The sequence below is a fragment of the Spodoptera frugiperda genome, chromosome 7 (assembly GCF_023101765.2).
Source record: "Spodoptera frugiperda isolate SF20-4 chromosome 7, AGI-APGP_CSIRO_Sfru_2.0, whole genome shotgun sequence".
Classification (NCBI taxonomy): Eukaryota; Metazoa; Arthropoda; class Insecta; order Lepidoptera; family Noctuidae; genus Spodoptera; species Spodoptera frugiperda.
This window is the reverse complement of record NC_064218.1, coordinates 7,144,985-7,170,262: the sequence shown is the minus strand read 5'-3', so window position 1 is coordinate 7,170,262 and position 25,278 is coordinate 7,144,985. Positions and strand designations below refer to the sequence as shown.

The 25,278-nt window shown below is 33.8% G+C and overlaps 3 protein-coding genes across 4 annotated transcripts in view; 2 read left to right on the top strand and 1 right to left on the bottom strand.

Annotated features, from left to right (window-relative positions):
- Positions 1–637: 637 nt before the first annotated feature.
- On the top strand, positions 638–5,052 carry LOC118266038 (uncharacterized). Its single transcript, XM_035579386.2, has 5 exons — positions 638–1,129; positions 1,567–1,707; positions 2,322–2,525; positions 2,640–2,882; positions 3,179–5,052. Exons 1-5 carry the CDS (start codon positions 920–922, stop codon positions 3,509–3,511), a joined length of 1,131 nt encoding a protein of 376 aa, XP_035435279.2. The 5' UTR covers positions 638–919; the 3' UTR covers positions 3,512–5,052.
- LOC118266039 (uncharacterized) lies at positions 4,272–25,221 on the bottom strand. The gene is made up of 6 exons (XM_050694726.1): positions 24,882–25,221; positions 20,450–20,615; positions 14,815–14,955; positions 10,598–10,801; positions 9,171–9,407; positions 4,272–8,624 (listed from the first exon to the last, which is right to left on the bottom strand). Exons 1-6 carry the CDS (start codon positions 24,953–24,955, stop codon positions 8,289–8,291), a joined length of 1,158 nt encoding a protein of 385 aa, XP_050550683.1. The 5' UTR covers positions 24,956–25,221; the 3' UTR covers positions 4,272–8,288.
- LOC118266035 (uncharacterized) overlaps positions 20,675–25,278 on the top strand; it is a 56,065-nt gene continuing 51,461 nt past the window's right edge. For both annotated transcript variants that reach the window (XM_050694713.1, XM_050694708.1), the window contains exon 1: positions 20,675–21,800. The gene's annotated coding sequence lies outside the window, so the exon portion shown is untranslated. The remainder of the gene's footprint in view (positions 21,801–25,278) is intronic.

Below are 25,278 nucleotides of genomic sequence, written 5' to 3'. Positions count from 1 at the left end.
AATTGAGTAGGGTAAACTTGTATGCGGTGTTCGTATTACAATTAAAGCTACACAGTAATTATAATTCTAATAGTATAAATACAAGAAAAACACAATACTCCCCTGGTTTTATGATTTCAAATCCACCGTCGTTGTTCCTTTGACAGGTTGTCAAATCGTAATCACAATTAACGTTTATTTGTTTATTTTTGCCGTAGAATTCCACGAAAACACTCGACACAATACTTAATTACTATATTTAACTAGTTAACAATAAGTTATTAGGTTTAAATAATTATAATTAATTAATTTTATTAAATTATCTAGGAGGACGTTTCTAACACAACCGACTCCCAGTGTTGGCATTACGTGCCGTAATGTGCACCTCTACCTACCCTTTCGGGGGTAAAAAGGCGTGATGTTGTTGTGATTTTATATACTCACTTAGTTTTTGTACATTTAAACAATGATGCACTTTATGCAATTTGGCGAAAGACACAAAGGTAGGTACAAAAGTTTGAGGTATTTTTGAAATTTTTAACATAAATTAATTTATTATTATATAGGTACCTATACTTAACACATAAAACATACAGTAAATATTACGATACATACGTCATACACAGACAGAATAAGTTTTGATGATGTTCATTTGAAAATGGCATTCACTGTGCGTCAATGCGCACCCTGTATTCTCACTTACGGTACGGTACGGCCTACCAATACACTTGAAATAAATATGTGTGTATAGGTTTATCGAAATACAGTGTCAAATCTGCACTCGAGCGTAAATATCAGTCTCGTTTCAAAAAGTGGCATATTTTATAAATTTTTAACTCAGTAAAATAAAAGTTGCATTGTGGCATTTTATTAAAAAAAATAACTCTCTTATTTTTATTTGGGAAATAAAACGATATTACGTTATATAATTAAAATCAAAATGGCAAAAGCAATTCTCCGTAAAACGTTATTCTACAGTCAGTACAGAACATTATATCAAACTGCAGTGAAATACAGTGCACCAGTCACATTCGATCAGTATAAGAACCAGAAAATGTTTAGTGATGTTCAATCTGAAGTGATGCATTCTTTGATGGACAATCCGAAGCTGAAGGACCAGAGTGCTGATGTCAAAAATTGGATAGTAAGGGTAAGTGGCCCTGTGGATATTTTTTTATTGGATCAACTGATCATGATCACCACCGCTCATGAACATCCGCAATACTAGAGGAGTTTTACGTGAAAAGTGGGTGTTATGTGGTGCAGCTCTGATTACCCCTTTGGGGCTTGAAGTGTGACGTTATGTGGTTACTAGTTCTCCAGTTATTTGAATAAATGTTAAGACTGCACGGTTGGCGCGGTGGCTAGGCTGCCGTCCAACTTGTCACGGGTCGATTTCCGTACAACTCTGTGTGATCCACATATTGGTGGTCTAGGTCTGGGTGTGATGTGTATGTGAATTTGTATGTTTGTAAACGCACTCACGACACAGGAGAAAAACCTAGTGTAAGGCAACTTTAACAACAAATAAATTACATCATGTTTGCCTTTATCCAAATAAGCTTAACTTGACCAGATTTTTCACAGTTGCTAGATTATACACTAGAAGGAGGCAAAAGGAGCAGAGGTCTGGTAGTGCCCTTTGCGTATGAAATGATGGAAGACCCAAAACATTTTACAGAAGAAAACCTTCACAGAGCACGGATTTTGGGGTGGGTCGTGGAAATTGTGAGTACCTATCTAGTAAATATAAATATAGGGAGCCGATTAAACTTTTTATTTTTTTTGTTTTTATGTTTTCGTGCTTTTCCCTAGGGTATGAAACGCTGTTTGGTGACGGGTCCAAGAGTAACTAAAAATCACGGTTTAATGGCGTAAATATTTGGAGAAAAAGCTCTAGGTCTCCAATAGGCTGCGCGACGTCCCCACGTCTGCGTACGCTACTCATGATGAAGTCCTGTGTGACTCGAAACTAGTAAATAGAGCTTTTTCTCCAGATATTTACGCGAGTAATTACCGTAATTTTTAGTTAATTTAGTATGTCTCACGATAGTTATTATAAAAAAGTAGATTACTCGTACCTATATTGGGCACCTTTACTGTTCCTGTTGGTGAGTAACACAATTGATACAAGATAGCAGTGTTCTCTGGCAACGATATTCAACCCGCCTGGCACGCCTGAACATTATCGCAAACTCTATTTGTAGAGAACGCTCATAGTACAGCCGTAGTCATAGCCAGCGCTGTTGTTAATGATAATGATGAAGGAAATAAAAGAAAACAGTCCTTCATGTTTTAAGCACGAGTTTCTCTTAGTAACTAATCCTTTTTACAATTTACAGATAGAATCATACGTCCTCACAGTAGATGACATCGTGGACTCGTCACAGACTCGCCGAAGCAAGGAGTGTTGGCACATCCACAGCGGTATGGGCCTGGGAGCCGTCAATGACTGTGGACTCCTACTGAGTTGTGCCTTCGAACTACTGGAACTCTATTTCGGAAACGAAGAAATCTACAGCGACTTGGCCAAAATTATCAATGGGGTATGTCCAAAAATAGTGATAATATTACATTTAAAATTGGACCCTAATTTCTCTTGCAGAATAAAGTTCTGATTTCGATAACAAATATTTTATATCAGTTTTTATTCTTTTCAGACAGTGTTCGAGATATGTATAGGGCAGCATTTAGACTGTTCCTACGGCTATAGTAAAGAGAAGAATAATTTTGACAAATTGACGATGGAGCATTTTGATAGTTTTACGCTGATAAAGGCGGCAGTTTACTCGTTCAAATTCCCAATGGTCTTAGCTCTTACGTTGCTGAAGGATAGGAGTCAAAAATTCTCGGAAGAAGCGTATAATATTGATTGGAACATTGGCAAACTTCTGCAATTACAGGTATGAAATAAAGTAATTGAATATATACCTGTGCAGTCTGTACAGTTGGCGCGGTGGTTTTGCAACTGGCTGCCATGCAACGCGTTGCGGGTTCGATTCCTGCACGGAACTACTCTTTGTATGATCCTTAGAACGTTGCTCCGATTCTGGGTGTCATGTGTATGTCTGTAAACGCACACACGGCACAGGAGAAAATCTTAAAGCAAGAGAAAATGATATTGGCTCTTTTTAGACCTTCACTAATATCGCTACAAGTTATCATCATTCCTTTCTAAATATTTTTTTCTTTTCTTTAGAATGACTACAAAGATATCTTCGTGGACGATATCAAAACAGGGAAGATAGGCACGGATATTCAAGAAGGTAAACTAACCTGGTTTGCCGTAACAGCGCTGCAGCGCTGCACTGACGAACAACGTTCCATCTTCAAAGAAAACTACGGCAGCGACAACCCTGAACATGTGAAGCGCATCAAGCAGCTTTTTGATGAATTAGAAATGGAAAAATTGTACAAAGAGTATGAACGTTCTGTATATGAAGATTTAGTTCGCAGAATTCGTGGTCTGCCGCCTAAAGAGTCTCAGTTCCTTACACAAATTTTGAAAGGCTGCTACAGACATTTCTGCTGATTTGCTGTTAAGGACCTTCTTCATTGGGTGGTTAGGTTGTACATCGACTAGGTTGCGTAGAATCTAGTTATACCTATATTATTATAACGTAAATAATTGAGCAGATAGCGCAACATCACAAACATTAATTAGCACAAGTTTAAACCTTAGTGGTTTTTGGTTGCTATTAAATATGCATTATCCTGTATTCGTTGTGATTCAAATGATAAATAAATAACAAAAAAAACAATAAGTTGATAGGGCATTAAGTTGAAAGGAATTGTTATATCGACATCAAAGTATTGAGATTCGAAACATTGCCGTACTCAGAGTCATTTAATGGTTATTTGACCCAGTCCAGTTCAGTGTATTAGAACAAAATCGAATAGAATAAAATACTAAAGAATAGTTTAAGTAATCATTAAATGTATCTGAGTACGGCAGTAAGTGAAGTAAGATGATTTACTTATACATCTTTATATATATAATTCTTCTGTAAGTGTGTATGTCACTGAACTTCTCTAAAACGACTGGACCGATTTTGATGAAATTTTTTGTGTGTGTTCAAGGGGATCTGAGAATGGTTTAGATTCACAATTTTGTCCGCTGGACAATGTTTTTAATTTATTAGTAGTTGTTAATTTTATTGATGATGAATATAAAGATGTATGACAGGATAACGTCTGTCGGGTCCGCTAGTAATCTTATATATATGTATAAGCATTACTCAGTTATTAATTAGGTAATAGGTCTATGTGGTAGAAAATTAATTAAAATACAATTTAGATATTAAAATTATTTATTTATACAATTCCCATGTACTTAGAATCAAATATAAATGACTGCATGCAATAAATATATGTACTTATTTTCTTCCTTGATATCTACATAGAGGGGTGTAAATATATTTTTAAATAAATATTAAAGTTGTTAATTTGTTGAGAATAGAACTAAGTTTAAGTAGTTTTTATTACCTACTCAACTTGGTATTTACTTAAACAAAAAAAAAAAACGTTTTTGTTCCATTTCACAAATAGCGGCCATCTCTATATAGATACCAAGGGCATTACAATTCTCGAACATAAAATTATTACTTTATTAAACAGTAAGACATACATAATGATAACTAAAATATAATAAAACATTAAAACCAAAATAACATTCTATTAAACTTAAACAAATTATTAATTTTATTGAATCTTCTAAGTATAAAAATATGTAATCACTTTTCTCATTAGCTCATTAAAATAACATCTTTAACATGTATAGGTAAGATAGTTCTACATAGTAATAAATATTGTTTTGTAGCATAATTTAGTGTCGATATAGTCGAAATACCCAATAATACTTTGACTAAATACTCGAAAAAAGACTATTTGATATGAGAGAAAGCCCTTAAACCTGTTTATATGCCTTGCAACTAAAGTATGATCAAAATTATTCATAATTATTCTACGTCAGATTATAATTCGAGGTTTTTATACACAAATATATCGGTCACTGCATAATGAATGAGATAATTTGTCTTGTAAGAGATTTATATTAAAATGTTTATATTAATTTATTGCTTTTTATTAATATTGCATCCATTAACTATGAACTAATATGGAAGGCAGTTTGCTTTCCAGGTATCTCTTGTCTTTTCCTAAGAAGGATAGCCTATTTAGGGCTGATTTTTAAATAAAGAAATAGTTCTTAATACCTGTAGAATAAAATTGAAATTTGACAGATTTTTGTATGGAAGAAATGCCAAATATTCAACGTTATTCTTCCGATTAAATTTATCTAGCGTTGGAATAATCAGCTCTTAAATATTTCTTAAACACTAAAGCACCATGGTTCATGAATTTTAATTTTCATACAAATGGTTGTTGGTTACAATTTTCACACAATTATAATTTACACAGTTTTACAGTAAAGACGATCCTTCAATGACGTAACACTAGCTAATCCCCTATTGGACAAAGAACGAGAGGTTCACACTAGGGTCATCTGTACCATTTTTTTTTGTGAGTCCTCCCGTCTTGAATGAGGCGGCCTCCCACCTCAGTGTCAGACTCTTACTGACTAAAAACCACCCCGTTCCTACTCCTGCTTACCCGGACCCCGGTAACCTGTTACGTTGTCCGCAGGTCCGGAATATATATATATATATATATATATATATATATATATACCCTTATTATGAGTTTACTTTTCTTTAGTTCCGATTAGTTAGTTACGTAACGTAACGTAACTTAAAGCAAACTCATACTAAGGGTACTGGTGAGCAAATTACGGTAGGCTCCATTATAACAAAAATTACCATGTTTGAAATTATGTAAATATTATTTTTAAACTATACGGTACTTAGGGGTAATATTTTTAATGTTCAATGTAAAGAATTCTAGAATGTTTCGTTTATAATTATGAAATATTGGCACATTGTGATTTGGAAGAAATTTTATAGCCACGGAATATTTTTTATATAATTTTTCATTTCCATTTGCGTCATTCAATGTAAACATCATTAGGTTATGAGACAAACTTATGCGTTATGTTTAAATTTAAATAATGTGCATATAGTCATAGGTCAGCGTTGACAAATTGTTGTTACAAGACTACGTAGGCGCAGTGGCTGGGCGACCCAACGTGTCGCGGGTTCAACTCCCACAGGGAAAATGTGTGTCATCCAGAAATGTTGTTCCGGGTCTGAGTGCGGTGTAAAATTATGTGTTTGTATTGTGAATCACATCCACGACACAGGAGAAAATTCTAGAACGCGATGAATTCTTATTCTTGTAAAATATTTACGATTAAAAAACGGTAACTTATAACTCAATTAACTAAAAATCACGGTTTACTCAAAAGCTCTAGTTTCGTGTCACGGAGGGACTCTTCATCATGAGCAGCGTGCGCAGACGCGGTGACAGAGTAAACCGTGATTTATAGTTAATTTTGTGTGTCTCACGGTATATTACAAAAACTTATTCCGTTATTGTTTCAGTAATTAAGTATGTAGTAAAACATAAATTAATTAGCAGTGTCAGCGTCAGTGCAGATGAACTGTGTGCTAAATATAATAAGCCTAACAAATTGCAACATTGTTATTTTATTATTCCTTATTGTTGAAATAAATGGAGTCTTTGTCTCATCTGTGGTGATGACGCACATCTGGGGCCTTAGTCTGCTATTACAATTGTGTCAGAATGGTCGATCACTGAGCAGTGCAAGAGGGACGGAGCTATGTAGGTTGTATAGCTCCGTCCCTCTTACAGGCTCTTTAAGGCCCCAGACATTTTAACAAAATCGGTTCTAGAGTATAGACGAAGCCGATTGAGAGGGCTTAGTACAAATTTGTTTTACGTTTAACAAGATTGAAATGAGAGCGCGTTCAACGCTCTTATTAGATGATTCATACGAGCCGGCCAATCAGAGCGCCGAACACGTTATCGTTTCGATTTCTTTAAACGTAAAGCAAATTCGTACTAAGGATACAGAAGAGATTAAATATGCTTCCTAGATTTAATTAAACTTAGCAGCAAAGGCTAATAATTGAATGTATTACTTAAAGTTTGTCTGTGCTTTTTCTCTATTTTCTTTAAATAAAATGTATAATTCTTTGGTTTATGTTTTTTTACATGTAATGTCGTAGTATGGTTCGACATTTGGTCAATCTCTCGCCTATATGTAACTGTAATAAATAAATAGTAAAATAATTAATTGGTGGCGGCGTGGGGACAGCAAAGTAGAATACATTTGACAGAGACCGGGCAGCAGCGCTCTCTGATAAACCTGTACGCGACTGCTATGCATGAGAATTATGGGAAACCCTCTTATGTAGAGGACTCCCGTAGTCCAACAGTGGACTGTCATCTGCTATTGATGAAAATATATCGACGAATTAAGAAATTATAAGATATTTACGACTCACTTTTTAATATTTATGCAGAATATTATACAAATAACTTCCAACTAAGAAATAAACTCTATTATTATTAGGTACACAACTCAAATTACTTTGTGACTTAAGACTAAATTTGCCGCCTCTAAAATTAAAAATAAAACAATCATATATACCCTCTTATGTAGAGGAGGCTCGTAGTCCAGTAATGAACTGTAAAGGTAAGCGTCCACAGGCTCGCATCGTACGCATTCCGTATGACGTCATCAGCACGCATCGCATGTAGGCATTGCCGATGATGCGGTCCGTACGATGCGGATTAGTGGACGCAGTTGTATGACTTTCTATACAAGGCTAACTAAAATCCGTTGCGTACGATGCGGGCCTGTGGACGCTTACCATAACTGGCTCTTGTAAAATAAATTATTAATTAATTTAAAAACAAATAAAATAATTTTATTACATTATTGTCATGATATTAACCCGGGACAATTATTAATTAAAAATACTAAACTATTAGGTATACATATAAACTTATGGAAAATACAGTTTATTTGTGTTTTAGTGTAAAGCAAACTTGATCCGAAATATTATGATATACAATTATTATCACTACTAAAAAATAAATTGAGCTTGCGCATGGTAAAAAGATAGTAATGTTGGGAAATAAAAAGAAATATAGCTACTATCTCCAGAAAGGAAAATAAATATATTAGTAGTAAAAAGATCAAGTTTGTTCTACAAACACATTATAAAATATTAAATTCAGTCACAATCTGAATAACATTGAGGGTTTGACGTGACGTCACTATACCTCTACCACGTGACATCTTAACAAAATGACAGCTGTCAAACAACTTTTTTTTTATTGGCAGAAACAAGGACCAACAATTATACTGCCATCTATAAACCTCATTAATGTTTTCTTTTATAAATCCTATCTATGAGTTTATAGAAGAATACGGGGGCTGTTTCTGAAGGTAACGACCGTACTTTGCTCATAATATTATCATGTACTAGTGTTTCTTCTTCACGGTATATTTCTGGGAGTCGAAGCTCGTTGTACAGTTGTTTGATGATGGTGACGTGTTCTGGTTCCTTTCTGCCGTAGTACTGTGCGAACAGCGCCCTCTGTGCTTCGTTACAGTGTTTCAATGCTGTGACGGCTAACCATGAGCACTTACCTTCTTGGATATCTGTCCCCGCCTTGCCTGTTACGGACTCGTCGCCATAACAGTCGATATAGTCATCCTGGAAACAAAACAAGGAGTTTTACACATTGTGAAATGAGATATTTGTATATTTAGGGTACATTACTGGTTAGTGTTTAATAAGATTGGGTATATAGGTTAGAGCGACATCTGTCGCATTGTGTGTGAATTGCTAAGTATCATAGACCTGAATGCTGCACGCAATATTAGACTTTACGACCATTCTCTTATTACTGTATTTGCAATATATCGTAATTCTAATTGTGTAGTAACTACCTAAGTAGTATGCGACATTTTACGCATAGTATATTTTATCCGACATTTTTAGGCTGCACGGTTGGCGCGTGCCTGGGCAACAGGCTGCCGTACAACGTGTAGCGGGTTCGACTCAGCACGGATCAACTCTTTGTGTGATCCACAAATTATTATTTCGGATCTGGGTGTCATGTGCATCTAAAATTGCATGTTTGTAAAGGCACCCCCGACACAGGATAAAATCTATATCTTAGGATATTAAGTAAAAGCTGTGTACTGTGTGTAACTGATACTTTGAGGCGTTAATAAAACCATCTCAACCAGTTCTTACCTGCATTTGAAACAGATGACCGAGTTTCATACAAATATCATTAACATCGGGATATATCGCCTTGTCCATATCTTCGACTAGAGACATGCCCAGCAGTATGGGCAGCCGGAACGTGTAGCAGCTGGTCTTATACTTCACGATAGACGCGTAACGGTCTACTGTGAAAAGACTGTAGTCTTTTTTGTGGTTCGCTGTCGTATAGTCCAGGTGTTGGCCTATTGAGGTGTATGTTAACGCCTGGAAATAGACGATAGAATATTTTAAACAAGTGTATTGGTTTTTATAAGTGGAAACTTGTAATTGGTTTTATTTTACTTATTGTTAAATAACTAAAAGATGTATTAGCTGTAAGTTTTTTTAAAATTAATAAAATAAAATAGATCGGTAAATGAGCAGACTGATCATCTTATGGTCAACAATCGGTGCCGTCCATGGACACCCTCATCACAAGAGCAGTTACCAGCCTTTACCGGTTACCGAATGGAGGGATTAGTTGGACCGAAACAAAAAGTCGTGTTATTTATAACTCAAGAATGGATAAATTGATTTGACTAAAAATGAATAAGGAGGTAGCTTTTAAGCTCTTGGTTCTAACTAGGAGACGGACATAGGATACTTTAGACTTTTTATTAAAGGATTACCCGAAAATCCTATGAGAACGGGCAAATACGGGATTGCGCGCAGAAACTAGTGAATAATACGAGTATAATAAAGACTCTTCGTTCTTTTTGTTCGACGAGCAGAATGTGTATTCAATTGTAGACAAGGAGTGACGCCGATGGTGACGTCACACCTAATTTCATGCAATTTCGTATTGTAAGCGTTACATTAATTAATCATTGTTGATGAACAGCGATAAGATGGGAATGCTAAGTAGAGACATATAATAACGAGTCTTTGACGATAAGACAATAGGTAAACAATGTTAATTCATTCATACCTACCTATTATAGTTTTATGGACGTGGATGTATGTTGTTTTAGCTCTTTCATGAATTCATTTGACATAATGACATAACAATTCCTTATTCTCATATCAGATTTTTGCCTCTAATAATAATTGGTCATACTTCTCTTTCTACTCTACTATGCCAGTATAATACAGATACCAATGAGATAATTTAATTATTATGTTATCGGTTTACTCATGTTACTGTTTGACGAGGAACTAGACTGATTTCAAGCCATGCTACAGGCTGATCTTCATGAGCAGCATTCCGTGACACACGGAGTAATAATTAATTTAGTATATCTCACGAACGTTTTAATAAATTTAATGAGATAATTCGTTATAGGCTTTATATTCATAACACTACATTAGCTAAATTGAAGCTTAGGCGTTTGGCGTCTCATCGATTATGCCTATTATACATATAGGAGACGAATAACAATAAATAAGCATATTTGCATATTGTATGAAACCCTTACCTCATTAAAAAGCTTAACAACATTGACGAAGTGGGGTGTCTTCCCGAGGTAGGTGTCCAACGTTTCCATGATGGAGCAGTATATGAGTATGGAGTCGTTGATGGCGCCGAGCCCCACGTGCGGCATCCGGTACCAGCACGGCATGCCGCGCCGAGTCGTCGAGCCGTCCATTATATCGTCTGCCACTATGAAGTACGCTTGAAGCTGTGGATTTTTACAATAATAGTTTTAAAGATTAAAGAGAAATAAGGTATAAGTTACCAGTAAGTGGGTAAGATAATCTATACTAATCTATACTAATATTATAAAGCTGAAGAGTTTGTTTGTTTGTTTGAACGCGCTAATCTCCGGAACTACTGGTCCGATTTGAATAATTCTTTTTGTGTTGGATAGTCCATTTATCGAGGAAGGAGATAGGCTATAAAACATCGCGCTATGACCAATAGGAGCCGAGCAGAGCGGGTGAAACCGCGCGGAAGTAGCTATATATAATATTATAAAGCTGAAGAGTTTGTTTGTTTGTTTGAACGCGCTAATCTCCGGAACTACTGGTCCGATTTGAATAATTCTTTTTGTGTTGGATAGCGCATTTATCGAGGAAGGTTATAGGCTATAAAACATCACGCTACAATCAATAGGAACCGAGCAGAGCGGGTAAAACCGCGCGGAAGCAGCTAGTTGCTAATAAAGAGAAATAAGGTATAAGTTACCAGTAAGTGGGTAAGATCATTGCTAGTGTATTATAATTATAAACTTCTTTTTATTTATTTTTGTGCACATAATATCTACCCCTTATCTGTTTTATTTTTAAATGTACCATCCAAAGGTTGTCTGGAAGATTTTTTTATGAGTGAATGATAAAAAGGTTGAGAACCACTCAAACTGAATAATTTGACTATTTACCATCTGAAATACGTCAGTTAAGCTAACACAGAAATTAAATCAGACGTGGTGAATAGAAGCAGGTAAAACTTTAGTTCTTGTATAATTTAATTTGTATGTATTTATAATTTGGAATATTAATGATGTATAATTGTGTTTTTAAATTCTGATATATATTTTATTATTGTATGCCTCAACGGCGCGACATAGCTGAACTCATTTTAATTATTTAAGATCTGTATTTATAATGCATACTTATGGTCCACAATAAAGCTGATTTGATTTGTATAGTAGTGATCTACTAATGCCTGCAATGCATAATTCCGATCACTACCCGAACTAAAAAGTCATGATAATGTATGTTAAGCCAAAGCACGTAGCCTGCATTTAAACTAAATGGGAATCGGATGTGGGTAACAAGGACAATACAAGGATGCAGTGTCACTTACAAATTGCTTTATTATTTTATTTTATTTAAAACGTACTGCTTCGCGTCCCCGCCTGTCCCATGAATACTGAGTCAAGGATCTGTTTCGGAACGTATAAAAGACAGACCGAGAAGGTATTATGGGAATGGTTTTTTAAGAATTCGATAAGAGCTAGATATATTTTTTAACTGACTCGAATTAGATACTTTATAGTGATATTTAAAAGACGCAAGTTCATGTTCGAGGTGTACCGTAGCAGCAAGTACATATTTATTTCTTTTTATTCTCTTAGTTTAGTATCTATGTATATTCATGAATTAAGTAAGTTATTTTATGCTATTGATGGAGAGTTAGACTCTTGCTTTTCAACCCGTTAAATAATAATAATGATATCAGAGCTTCGGTAAACCCGCTAGGTAGTCCGCAGCTCCGGATCAGGCATCAGCCCTATTGGGCCCCTAATTAATACTTACCGGCTATTCATTTTATAAAGGACTCTAAAGAAGTTATTTACTTTTAAAAAGTGAAATAAAAACAAGAAAACCAGCAAGTATGCGGCTGCGCATGCATATTGCTTTATCATTTAATTTTATGCTTTGTTCTATACTTAGATATTTCGTCATCTTATGCAGCTAAAATACACAGCTGTTGATAACGTAATGTAGCAGTTATTTCATTAAAAATACCTTTTAATTTTATGCAAATGATTGAGAGGGCTTATACATAAGTATACTTATGTTGCAATTGACGTTTTAAATCTCTCCATTATTCAATTACTTTGGGATCAGCACTTACTCTTTAACTGCATTTAAAGGCTTTTTTAAGGGGGGGAAAACCATTCAATGACATATCTCGCCTTAGACAGGAGCGAGACGGAGTGTCAGACTCTTACTGACTAAAAACCAAAACCACGCCTACTCCTACTTGCCAAGCCGAAGCCCTGGGCATTTAAAAGCTACAGGATAAAATAACGTTTTAAATGCATACATAAATGGAAATACCGAGATTGTTAGCGTGCAGACGATCACGGCTAATAAAATAATAAATAATCTGCCATCTGTTCTTTGTGAGTCAGTGGAACAATTGAATTCGTCCTCAATCCTTAGCGAGAAGGTCGTCTATTTATATCAAAGACTAGCTCCTCCTACCGTTTCAGCCGGGGCTCGGCTCCTATTGATCATAGCGTGATATTTTATAGCCTTTCTCAATAAATTGACTATACAACACAATATAATAAAAGTCTATAAGAACTGAGCAGAGGGAATGAAACCGCACCGGACTTAGTAACTAATGTATAAGCTAAAGAGTATTGTTTCTTCGAACGCGCAAAAGTTTTTTATTTATATCAAACCAGTAGTTTCAGAGATTAGCGCGCTCAAACAAACAGACTCTTCAGCTTTTTATTTATATTATATGTATAATGTATAATGATAAATTATATTTATTTTTGCAAATAGGTTACAAGATAACACTTTTACACGTCAATCTCTAAAATAACTAGATGAGGCCAGTATTACCTATCTGTACCCTTAGTATGTTTGAGATTGCTTTACGTTTAAAGTAATCAAAACAAGAGCGTATTCTGTGATTGGTTGGTTCATTCGACCCTTTAAACGTAAAGTAAAACTCATACTAAGACTACTGACTACTCTGAGAAGAAATGCCCAAAGCAGAGTTGAACTATAATGTAAGACTTGTACCTACTAGTACGCATGCAGGTATTCATTTTATTTTAAGAGCTCCTTTGTAATTATACAAGTATAAATAATTCAAAGATAAATGGTGTGTTTATTTAATTACGTCAGTCGTAACTCAGTAGCCAGTGACTGCTGACTAAAGATACGTAAATAGGTTCACTTTGGCTCGAACAAAATTATATGTATAGTTAGAATTTGTTTACGGTTAACTGATATGTTTAACGATAAGGAAGAATTCTTTCGAATTTTAAACAAACTTGCAACTGAAGCGAGTCGATTGAATAGAGCATTACACTTTCAGTAAAAAATATTTATTTCAACGATAAGAAAGGGCGTAAGTATATTTTGGTGCCAAAGAACTGTCCGTAAAGTAAGTATCTGCTTATGTATGTAAAGGTTTATTCTTTAATTAGCTTTTGCCCACGTCTTCGACCAAAAAGAATAATGACTTCGTACAGAATAACCCATATTCTGTAGATATTTTATTTATATTTTTCTTATATAAAATATTTATTCTAAAATATGTAAAGCTTATGTTACTTCTTGGTACATCAGCTATCGGCGAATTTGAGTCCCGTCAAAATCAGCCCAGCCATTTCTGAGCTAAGCCGGAACAAACATACAGACAAAAATTGAAAAGAATATGATTTGGGTGTATGTATCATAATTATATATTTTACTAGCGGACCCGACAGACGTTGTCCTGTCTACACGTTAATTTGAAAATTTAAAACTTTTTCATCCTGGACCTTCTTGATGAAAATTATTATTCAAATGTTATGACAATATCTAACGTCATTAATATTTGACACTGCGATGGTAGCGCCGTCCGTCGGATCCGATGTAAAACATTCCAAAATCAACAACAACTAATAAATTAAAAAAACATTGTCCAGCGGACAAAATTGTGAATCTAAACCATTCTCAGATCCTCTTGAACACACACAAAAAGTTTCATCAAAATCCGTCTAGTCGTTTAAGAGGAGTTCAGTGACATACACACGTACAGAAGAATTATATATATAAAGATGTATGTAAAAAGCGATTATTTTAATAGTACAAACACACTCCAATTTTATTTATTATTATTATTCTAGGATTTTATTTATTCCATTCGAAAAGTTATTATGATTTCATAACATAAGAAGAACAATAGTAAATTGCTGTTTTAAAAAAAAATACGTAGATGAATGATAGTAGGTATAATTACCATTTCGACGCACCACCCGAGCACTCGAGACAGCTTGAGTTTCTCGTCCGTGATGTTTTCTGGTTTCTCCAGCATTTCGTACGATAACATCGTTATCAAGCCCCTTGAATGCTTGCCGCCCGACAAATTATGCTCTAGCACCTGGAATAACAATAACATCATCATCAGTCAAAATACGATCAAATCTAAAGAATAGAATATCCTCTATCTATAGAATATCCTCCATTTTAAGAGAGGTTTTGGCTTGAACCCTAATCATTGGCTTAATTGCGTATTGCAGTTAGGTTACTGAAAGCCTAAAGGTACCTCTACCACTATTTAAGCACCATTGATTTGTGTTTGGTCGCAGTCTTGGGACATGTAACGAAACTTAAAGAGTACAGTTAGCAGTTCATTACACTTAAATGCAAATTTGCAGATTTTTTATGCAAATACCTATTTTTTTTTTTGACTGTCTCAGTGTAAGTGATGCAATTAATAAAGGGTCACTGACTTAAGACAAAGAAATGAGCGTAATGAATGGTAAGAGCACTAAGACACTAAGAGTCTGAGACACTAAGAGTCTGAGACACTAAGAGTCTGAGACACTCGGAGTCTTATTTTATTTTTATTTTGTTTAACTGGACTCCCAACAAAGTATACACTTAGTTTCTAAAATAATATGTATAATAATTTACATGGCCTTGTAATCCTTCTATTGCAGGGAATCACATCCTGCTAATTTAAACTTGAGCTATTAAATAAAATGAGTCTTAGATGAGAACATCTCGAAGGGTTGAATAGGAGAATTCAAAGCCTGGTTTATTAACTATAAATGTAGAACTTGGACGTAGAAAAAGAAGTATGGCAATCTTGATACTATGCATGGGAGTCAAAATTTTTAAACCTAAGTCTTTTAAGGTGATAAACTTAATTTATTTCGAGGAAATGTACTTATGAACGTGTCACACATTATATGTTACCAAAATCAAGGCCTAAAGGGTATAACTTAGTAGGAATGCCTTTAGCATTGGAGTCTAATTAAGTACTACTTACTTACTTTTACATAATTATGCTTAGAACCTTGAGAGAGAATTACACGTGCTAGTGATTAGGTATTCTACCACACTCATATTTCATGATAACAATAAACAAGAATATATTTAACTGGCAATTATTTTATTATACGGAATGCACTGAGGAAGTTAGATTTGTGTAAAAAACCATAAGAGTCAAGATAGCTAATAAAAATGCAGTTTTTTAACACACAAAGCTTGGAATTAGTGACTAACTAAATGCTCGTTAAGTATTATAAGATGATGAATTACCAAATAATAACAAAAAGTGTACAGACGGGATATTATCTGTGTTTAATGTTTGTCTTGAGTTTCCGATCTTGCGACATTTAGTATAGTCTTGAAAAGTCGGATACGTAGAATAAACAATAAACATGGCATATCCTGACTCGTTCTACCGTAATGTTAGTAATCACCAAAGGTTACAAATGAGCTTGTTGCATATACAATGTGTAAGTAATGGGGAAGGCGAAAGAGGGCATCCATTCATATTTAAATAAATCTATTTGTAACAGATCACTGAAAGAGTTTAAAGTGGCTTCCTTTAAAATTCATATTTTTTAAGTGTTTCCATTCACTATGGTATTTAAACACATTTAAACATCTGTGGACCACACGAAGTATTGTTTGTGCGAGACCCGAGAGCCCGCAACATGCTGCGCAGCAGTCTATAGGCATGTATCGTTAGTTAAAGCACAAATAGATGATCGAACCGAACCTTCACCATACCAAAAATTTGGTTAGGCAGTATCCATTTAAAAAGTACGGCGGACTATGCGCCACATAATCGAATATGGTTCGGAGCGCGCCATGTTTGTGGTCTGACCTGCCTGAACCAAGTTCGAGCCTCTGTTGGGTTTTTTATGGTATAAGCCGGTGATAAGGCAATCGCTGCCGCTCGAAACACCAGAGACATTACAAGTCAGCCAGCCAGCCTTTTAGGGCTTAGGAATTTAAGGGTTGTCGGGGAATCGGGGATTGGTAAGATTAGGAAGAGGGGTAATTGGGCTTCCGGTAACCTTACTCATACAACAAAACACAACGCAAGCTGTCGTTTAATGTGAGGAATTCAGTGTATGTGTGATTCAATTAAGATAACTGCATTAAAGTGAAATGTTAATAGGTCACGAACAAGTACGGTGAGTACTTGACCTTTTCTGTTTGTCGGAAGTAAACCGCCATGCAGTTTTTTGCATTGCAAAGAGTGTTGATGTAAAAGGCCAGAAGGAACTGTTATCCTACGCTTCTTATTTCGAAAAATGAATGCCTTCACATAATTATTACAATACAAGCTACTTCCGCGCGGTTTCACCCGTTCTGCTCAGCTCGTATTTATCGTAGCGTAATCTATACATATAATAAAATCGTAGAAAAGTGCTGTCTGTACATTGAAAATAAAAATAAAAAAAATAGCAGGGGTTATTGTTATGTCGATGTCGAACCCAAAAATGTAATTAACTTTTTTTTTGTCTGTTTGTCTGTTTGTCTGTTTGTCTGTTTGTCTGTTTGTCTGTTTGTCTGTTCGTCTGTGCGCGCTAATCTCAGAAACGGCTGATCCGAGTTGGATGCGGTTTTCACGAATATATTGTGGGATGCTTAAATTTACATTTAGTGTTTGTTTCATGTCAATCGGTTCATAAATAAAAAAGTTATGTCAAATTAAAGAATCACGTCGAACATTCTATGCTTATACCATTAATCTCTGCAACTATTTGACGGATTTGGTTGAAATTTGGTACAGATATAGTTTAGAACCTTAGAAAATATTTTTATTTCGAAAATCAAAAAATAAAATAAAAATAAAATAAAAAAAAAATAAAAATAAAAAAAAAATAAAAATAAAAAAAAATAAAAATAAAAATAAAATAAAAATAAAAATAAAAATAAAAAATAAAAAATAAAATAAAAATAAAATAAAAATAAAATAAAAATAAAATAAAAATAAAATAAAAATAAAATAAAAATAAAATAAAAATAAAATAAAATAAAATAAAAAAAAATAAAAATAAAATAAAAAAAAAAAAATAAAATAAAATAAAAAAAAAATAAAAAAAAAATAAATAAAATAAAAGTAAAATAATAATAAAATAAAAATAAAATAAAAATTAAAAAAAATAAATAAAATAAAAAATAAATTTATTCCGGACATACAGCGCCATCTATTGTTCAATTTCGTACTTATAGTACGGAATTGAACAATGAAACGGGCTGTTCCTATACTCCGTAGATAGATGGCGTTGATCGCGCAATGGTGTAATTACAATTGTTCAGTTCATGTTATTGTTTTAATTCATTGGAAATTTGTTTTTACAAAATAGTAAAAAGCAATGAAAAATATAACATAATACAACTTTTAGTACAAAGAAAACGCTCTAACGGAGTATAGATAATTCTATGTCGATCGTTACACGACTTCGGTTCATGTTATTGTTTTAATTCATCGAAAAAAGTTAACAAATAGTAAAAAGGTATGAAAAAAATTATATCAATATAATTAAACTTTTAGTACAAAGAAAATGCCCGAACGGAGTATAAATAAATAATCCAAGTTGTCTTTATCCTCGATAGATGGCGTTGGGAGCGAAATAGATTGCGCTATGGTTTTGTTACAATTATTTGGTTGGGTATCGGCCGAGCGCTTCGGTACTATTGTAGAAAATGTGTATTATCAGTCGTATGATTATTTGTCTGTAGTGGTCCTGCTGTTTCGTATATTCTAAATTGGTTTCGTTGTATTTGTCAATTAATAAGTTTATTTGTTGGGTTTTCCTGGTTTTCTGGTTAAACTTTTTAACGTAGGTTTAGTTTAATATCGATTATTAGTAGTTACTGTAGTTAGTTTTTTTAATAAAATTGTAAGTCTAATTTATAAATTAATTAGATTAGATTTAAGTCGTTTCTTTTAAATTATTTAGTTTAAGCTTGGTTATTATAGCATAAAGGATAGGTTCTAATATAATTTCTTTTTTAATTGTTATAAATTCGTAATTCGTAGCTTTCTTTAGTTTTAAGTTAGTTTTCATCTTAAGTTCGGAAAGATTATAATATTTCTTTAGTTAAAGTCCGTTTTTAAACTATTTTTTCAATGCCCTAAGTGAGTATACATCTATTAAAATCAAACGCAGAGCTCATTATGTTGATTTTTGAAGAGTTCCCTGGAATATCTTCCACATCTCATTTTTGAAGAGATTCCGCGAGATCGGGAACTCATCATCATCATCATCATCATCAGCCTATAGCTATGGGAACTATGTGGTTAAAACCAAAAATTTGCCGGAAGTCACTATTCCACGCGAACGAAGTCGCGGGCAAAAGCTAGTCTATAATATAAAAATAAGTCGAGTTTTCCTTCCTGACGCTATAACTCCAGAACGCACGAACCGATTTCCACGGTTTCGCATTCGTTGGAAAGGTCTCGGGCTCCGTGAGGTTTATAGTAAAGAAAATTTAGAAAAAAATTAAGAGAAAAGTAGGAAAACAGGGAAAATCATTGGTGGCGGAACGGAGTTCGCCGGGTTTGCTAGTCTTTATATCTTTATATATATAATTCTTCTGTAAGTGTGTATGTCACTGAACTTCTTCTAAACGACTGGACTGATTATAATGAAATTTTTTGTGTGTGTTCAAGGGGATCTGAGAATGGTTTAGATTCACAATTTTGTCCGCTGGACAATGTTTTTTTTAAATAATTTTTTATTTATTAGTAGTTGTTGATTTTGGAATGTTTTACATTGGATCGGACAGACGGCGCTACCATCGCAGTGTCAAATATTAATGACGTTAGATTGTCATAACATTTGAATAATAATTTTCATCAAAATGGTCCAGAATGTTTTAGCTTACGAGTATTAAAAAAAGTTTAAAATTTTCAAATTAAAGACGTGTAGACAGGACAACGTCTGTCGGGTCCGCGAGTAGTTTATATAGAATAACTATGCTTATATATAACTCAAAAAGGTTTATTCAATTCTACCCTGGAGAGCTTGCTGTATTTTTATTAATAAGCTGAAGAGTTTAAAAGATTCTAAACAGAATACATAATAATATATATTCTCCACAGAATCTGTAGTTCTGAAGGTTAATACGTTGAAACAAACCAGTTCTCCACCTTTATATAATAGGGAAAATAATAAAGTAGTAGTATTATCATAAGATTTTGAGGGAAAAATATTGGGTAATAAGTTACTAATTAGTTAATATTTTAACACTAGAAATAGATACTTGGGTAATGTACCTATTTGCTATCATGTTATTTAAATCAGTTAAACATAATATAACTACTTTTTTTGAGGTGGAAAATCATCCAATTACTTCTCCCGCTAAAGGTGAGGCGAGAGGGAGTGGCACACTCTTACTGACTAAAAACTACTCTGGTCCTACTCCTGCTCTTCGAGATGGAGCCCCGGTAACCTGTTAGATAGTCTGCAGCTCCGGATTAGGCATCAGCCCTGCTGGGCCCCATCTAGTCTGCAGCTCTGGGTTGAGCATCAGCTTTACTGGGCCTCAACTGTGGTGGTCTGATGATCCTTTGAGATAATATAGTTACTTAATTTACCTTTACAAAAGTAGTTAACACATACCTGTTTAATCCATGCAGCTACTTCAGGCTGTTGAGATATCTTGGAGCTGGCTTGCAGGTTCTCAATGATGCCGGGCAGCACATCATGGAACACCTCCTTCTCCTTCATAATTTGAGATATAGACACACTTGTTTGCATAGTTCTCGTGGTCGACAGTTGTAAGAAACTGAAAAAAAAATCCATACATACTATTAATATATTCAAAAGTTTTATGGTGTTGCTCAATTACGGAGCCCATGTAAGTGGGTCATGAATTTTTTTTTTTTTTACTTTTTTTAATCCTATTGCTGCTATTTACTGGCACCGGTGATTACTGACCTCTATACTAATAGCAGCATATTAGTGGCACTTGTAAAACTTTCTCTAAAGTAATTAGACATCAATTACTATGAACATAAGATATGAATTTCAATGTCTCTAAATTCTCTGGTTTGTAAGAAGTTAGAGGCTTAGTTTTGAAATATTTTACTTAGAAAAAATTTGGTAATGTTAAGTAACTTAGGTACTTGACTTAAAGTCTTATGACCCCAAGATGGGGCAGAGGGTTGGTCCATAGAGTAGTTGTGTACAAATTGCAACGTTAACTAGCATACACCAACACATCGACACAACTATCGCTACACAATATCCCTGTGTGGGTATTCCGTAGTAATGTGCATAAAAATGTTTGTCCAATACGCACACATTGGTATATACTATAAATTATTGTGTCGGTATATGTAAGAATTTCGTAAAAGATTGTATGAATAAAAACAAGGGTAGAGTTAAAATAATACTTAACAAACATTTAATAAATCGAACATCAAACGATCGAGCTACGCAATTATACTCATACAAATATATCTAAAGGAATCTCGTCGTATATTTATGTTATTGAATGCATTACAATATTTCGTATTAATTGCACGTTTGGTGTAATGGTTAACGCATTGAGACATCAGACAAGGTGTCGCAGGATCGAACCCAGCACTCAACAACTAGTTCTTTTTGTAGTGTTTATCAAATATTTTTAAACAACATCTAATTCTAAATTTCTAATGATTTGATACTTGAGTATTAAATTTGTAATGTTTGTGGCGACCATGGAACTCTCGGGTCATTTTATTTAGCCCGTTTATAAAGTAACTACCGTCAATTCTTTAAATGTTTTCCAAATCACCCAACTTACAAAATAATTGCATTCTTAGTTGTCAATTTATGAGCATTTCATTTTCATAGTTTATTGCTACATAATTCGTGTGTAAAGCTCAAAATGTCTCAACACTTCACAAATTTGAAAAAGGCAGAACTAATTATTTTGCACGAACAAAAGATCTCATTTAGTGAAATAGAAAGGCGCTTAATGATATCGGTGAGTAAATAAGATAATTATTTTAACTTATTTATTTAAAGTTCTTTAAAATTATATTTTTAAATATAATAAAATAATGTTATTATTTTTTGTTTTGTAAAATACAAAAAATAATTACATAAAAAAATAATTAATTATAATAATTATTAAAATATATTTGAATAATGAATACTTTTTTATTATTATTGATGAATTTATTATTAAGAATAAATAATTCTTGCTTAATAAATTTAAAACTTCATCTAATTTAATTTATATGAGTTTAATTTATATTAATAATATACTAATAATAATATTTTCTTAAATATCCTTATAAATAATTTATTATTAATCCTGTTGTAGCTTAAAGGATTTTAGTAGCATTTTATTACTGTGTAAACCTATATATAATCATTTTGCATTATGTATTTTATACCTTACCCCACTATGTTGATTATAAAATATTGTAAAATTGTGTTTACAACTAAAGCTACTTGTAGTTATATTTTATTCCTATTGATAAGTAACTTTATAGTGTTTCGTGGTATTTTAAATATATATATATATATTTTTTAATAGTATAAGTCCATGCAGTTATGCGTGCGCAGATATGCGGAGACTGGTGATATTGAAAATTGCCAAGCTGGGCCGAAGCCGAAGGCAAATTCGTCAGCTCGCCACCATATATAGCCAGGCATAAGGCTGATCCTTTTTTCAACGCGCACTACAGCAACGGCACTCGATGTCTTCACGCTAACAATAAGGAGGCACCTGCATTCTGGTTTAAGGTGCAGGAAGTCAGCCAAACAGATATTACTGTCCACTATGCACCAGGAACAGCGATAAAATTTTGCCAGAAAATTTATAAATTTTGATTGGGCTACAAGATTGTGTCTATGCAAGTACTCTCCGTTAGCTAAGTGAGGACAACCCGAAATTATATGTCGAATGGATTCCCCTGGGCGATGACATGCCCGACAAATGTCAGCCGTTCCATCCTTTATAATATACTTTCGGTAGTTGTTCGTCAACATAACTTCGTCCATAATTGCACAGACAAAACCTTCCGTTTCTCCAAATAAGTTACCAAAACGTAGCCAGGATACGGACGCTAAGAAATCTGTATCTGGCCCATGTAGGGCCCGATAGTAGCGTCCGTGCAACTCCTTACTTTGCCATACATTCTTGCGATCCTTAGTGCTTAGTATTATAGGTTCTCTCCAGTCCTTATTAACCAAGGAGAGCGGAGTAAGTCCTTTGTCCACTGAGACAACATATCGATGTATCCCCACCTCCATTTTGAAAAAATATTTTCGGAGACTGCACACTTCACCATTGTGTAGGGTTTTGTGTAAATTTAATTTATTATTATTTAATTAATAATAAACATTATTATTTAATATTTTTTTTGTAATAATTATTAATTAATAAAAAAATGTTTATGAAAACCAAGGTTCGGATACCGGTTAAATTTTCAAACCGTTATTATGTATTTGTACGCAAAACCTTTACATTGGGTTTCGTTCGCGAAACTGGTTTTTTTAAACCGGTATTTGGAACAGTATTTTCATAAAGGTTTTTTCGGATTAAACAGTTTAGATCAATAAAAACCGGTTAATATGACGCACATCAAAGAAACGCCGCGTGCTGTTCAGATTATATTCAATAATAATATTTCAACGCGTGTACCGACATGCCCGTCGTCGAATAAACCGGTTAATTTAGGTTTAAATAAAGTTCTTTAAATGTTCACGTTCTTAAGAAAAGTTCGGAGGAAAACCGATATAAAGCGGTATTAACCGGTATTTTTTAAACCGGTTCCGAGCCTTGATGAAAACAATTAATAACATTTTTTATTTGATTTATATCCAATAATTATACTTTATTTCTATAAAAATAAATTATATGTAATAAAAATAGATATTGTTTTATTTACTGACTTAAATGCTTCTTATATAGTTTGATTTTATTATACAGACAACAAAAAAGAAACTTAACAAAGACAAACAACGAAATAAAATACATCTAAAAAATATGTTTTGCTGGTTTCAAACCCACATCGGCGTAGAGGGAGACCATTAGAGCAAGCTCGTTAAGCCACTCGTCCACGAGCACTACGTCTAGTTTAGTGAAAATGTTGAATCATATCATCAATTGTAAATATTTTTATCCTTACCCATCTATTAAATTATAAAAATACGTATACTGACACAAAATTTATAGTATATACCAATGTGTGCATAATGGACAAACATTTTTATGCACATTACTATGGAATACCCACACAGGGATGTTGTGTAGCGATAGTTGTGTCGATGTGTTGGTGTATACTAGTTACCGTTGCTTTGTGTACCTATGTTTTATCATTTGTAAGGGTTTTCAAAGAAATATTTTTATTTATTTTAGAAGGCAAATCTTTGTGTATAAGACTGTTGATTGGTGGAACACACTGGATGGAAAGAGACTGGATGAAGGGTGCTTATGTTTTGCTGTATACTATTCTGCAGCTGTACTGGATTTTAATAACATTTATCTATAATATATTATTATAAAGCTAAAGAGTGTGTTTGGTTGTTTATAATCTTGCACTAATCTCCGGAACTGCTGGTCCAATTTTAATCATACTTTATGTGTTGTATAGAGCATTTATTGAGGAAAGCTATAGGGTAAAAAATATCACACTAGAACCCATAGAAGCCGAGGAAAGCGGGTGAAACCGCGCGGAAATAGCTGGTGAAATATAATAATATGTCACTGTAATTTTTGGGGGATTAGTCATAGATGATAAAGAGCTGGTGATTAATGTTGAACAAAATGCATTTCATTTAGGTGATATCTGATTTTGTGTGTTCTCCTGATGCTCGGCCACTTGACTGATATGATAAAATTATGATAGGTAGTAGGTATTAGGTTTTTGAAATAGTATATACTTTCATTAGCAGTTAGATATGGTGTGACTTATACTTAATTTTAGTATTTACCGTTACTAAGATTATATGTTACAAAGATTTGACTGCTCGTTTACCGTAACATTTTAAATAAAAGAATTTTAAAACATTTCAAAGTTTTACAGTTTTAAGTATTATAATTTGGTTTACTCACCATGGATGTTTGTCGTAGCCAGCCCATACTGATCGTGTTCTACTCAGTAAACGTAGGAATTTAATGTTATTCATCTTTTAAGTAAATAATTTCTACGTGCCCACTTTCTCTGACCGAATTCCGAGCAATATAAACCCAGCAAATAAGCCCTGTTACACAGTACAACGCAACTTGAATATTCACATAAATTCATATAATGTTTGTGTTATTATATCGTTTCAAAAGGCTTATTTATTAAAATGAAACTAAAATAACCGCACACATTATTTATAAAACTCTCTGACGGCCGCAACGTCCTCCAAAGTTAGCGAGACTTTGACACTGACAATTTTACGAATGACAGTCCAACTGTCACTGTCATTTATGTTGACAGTGACTTTGGTGACAGTTAATGACA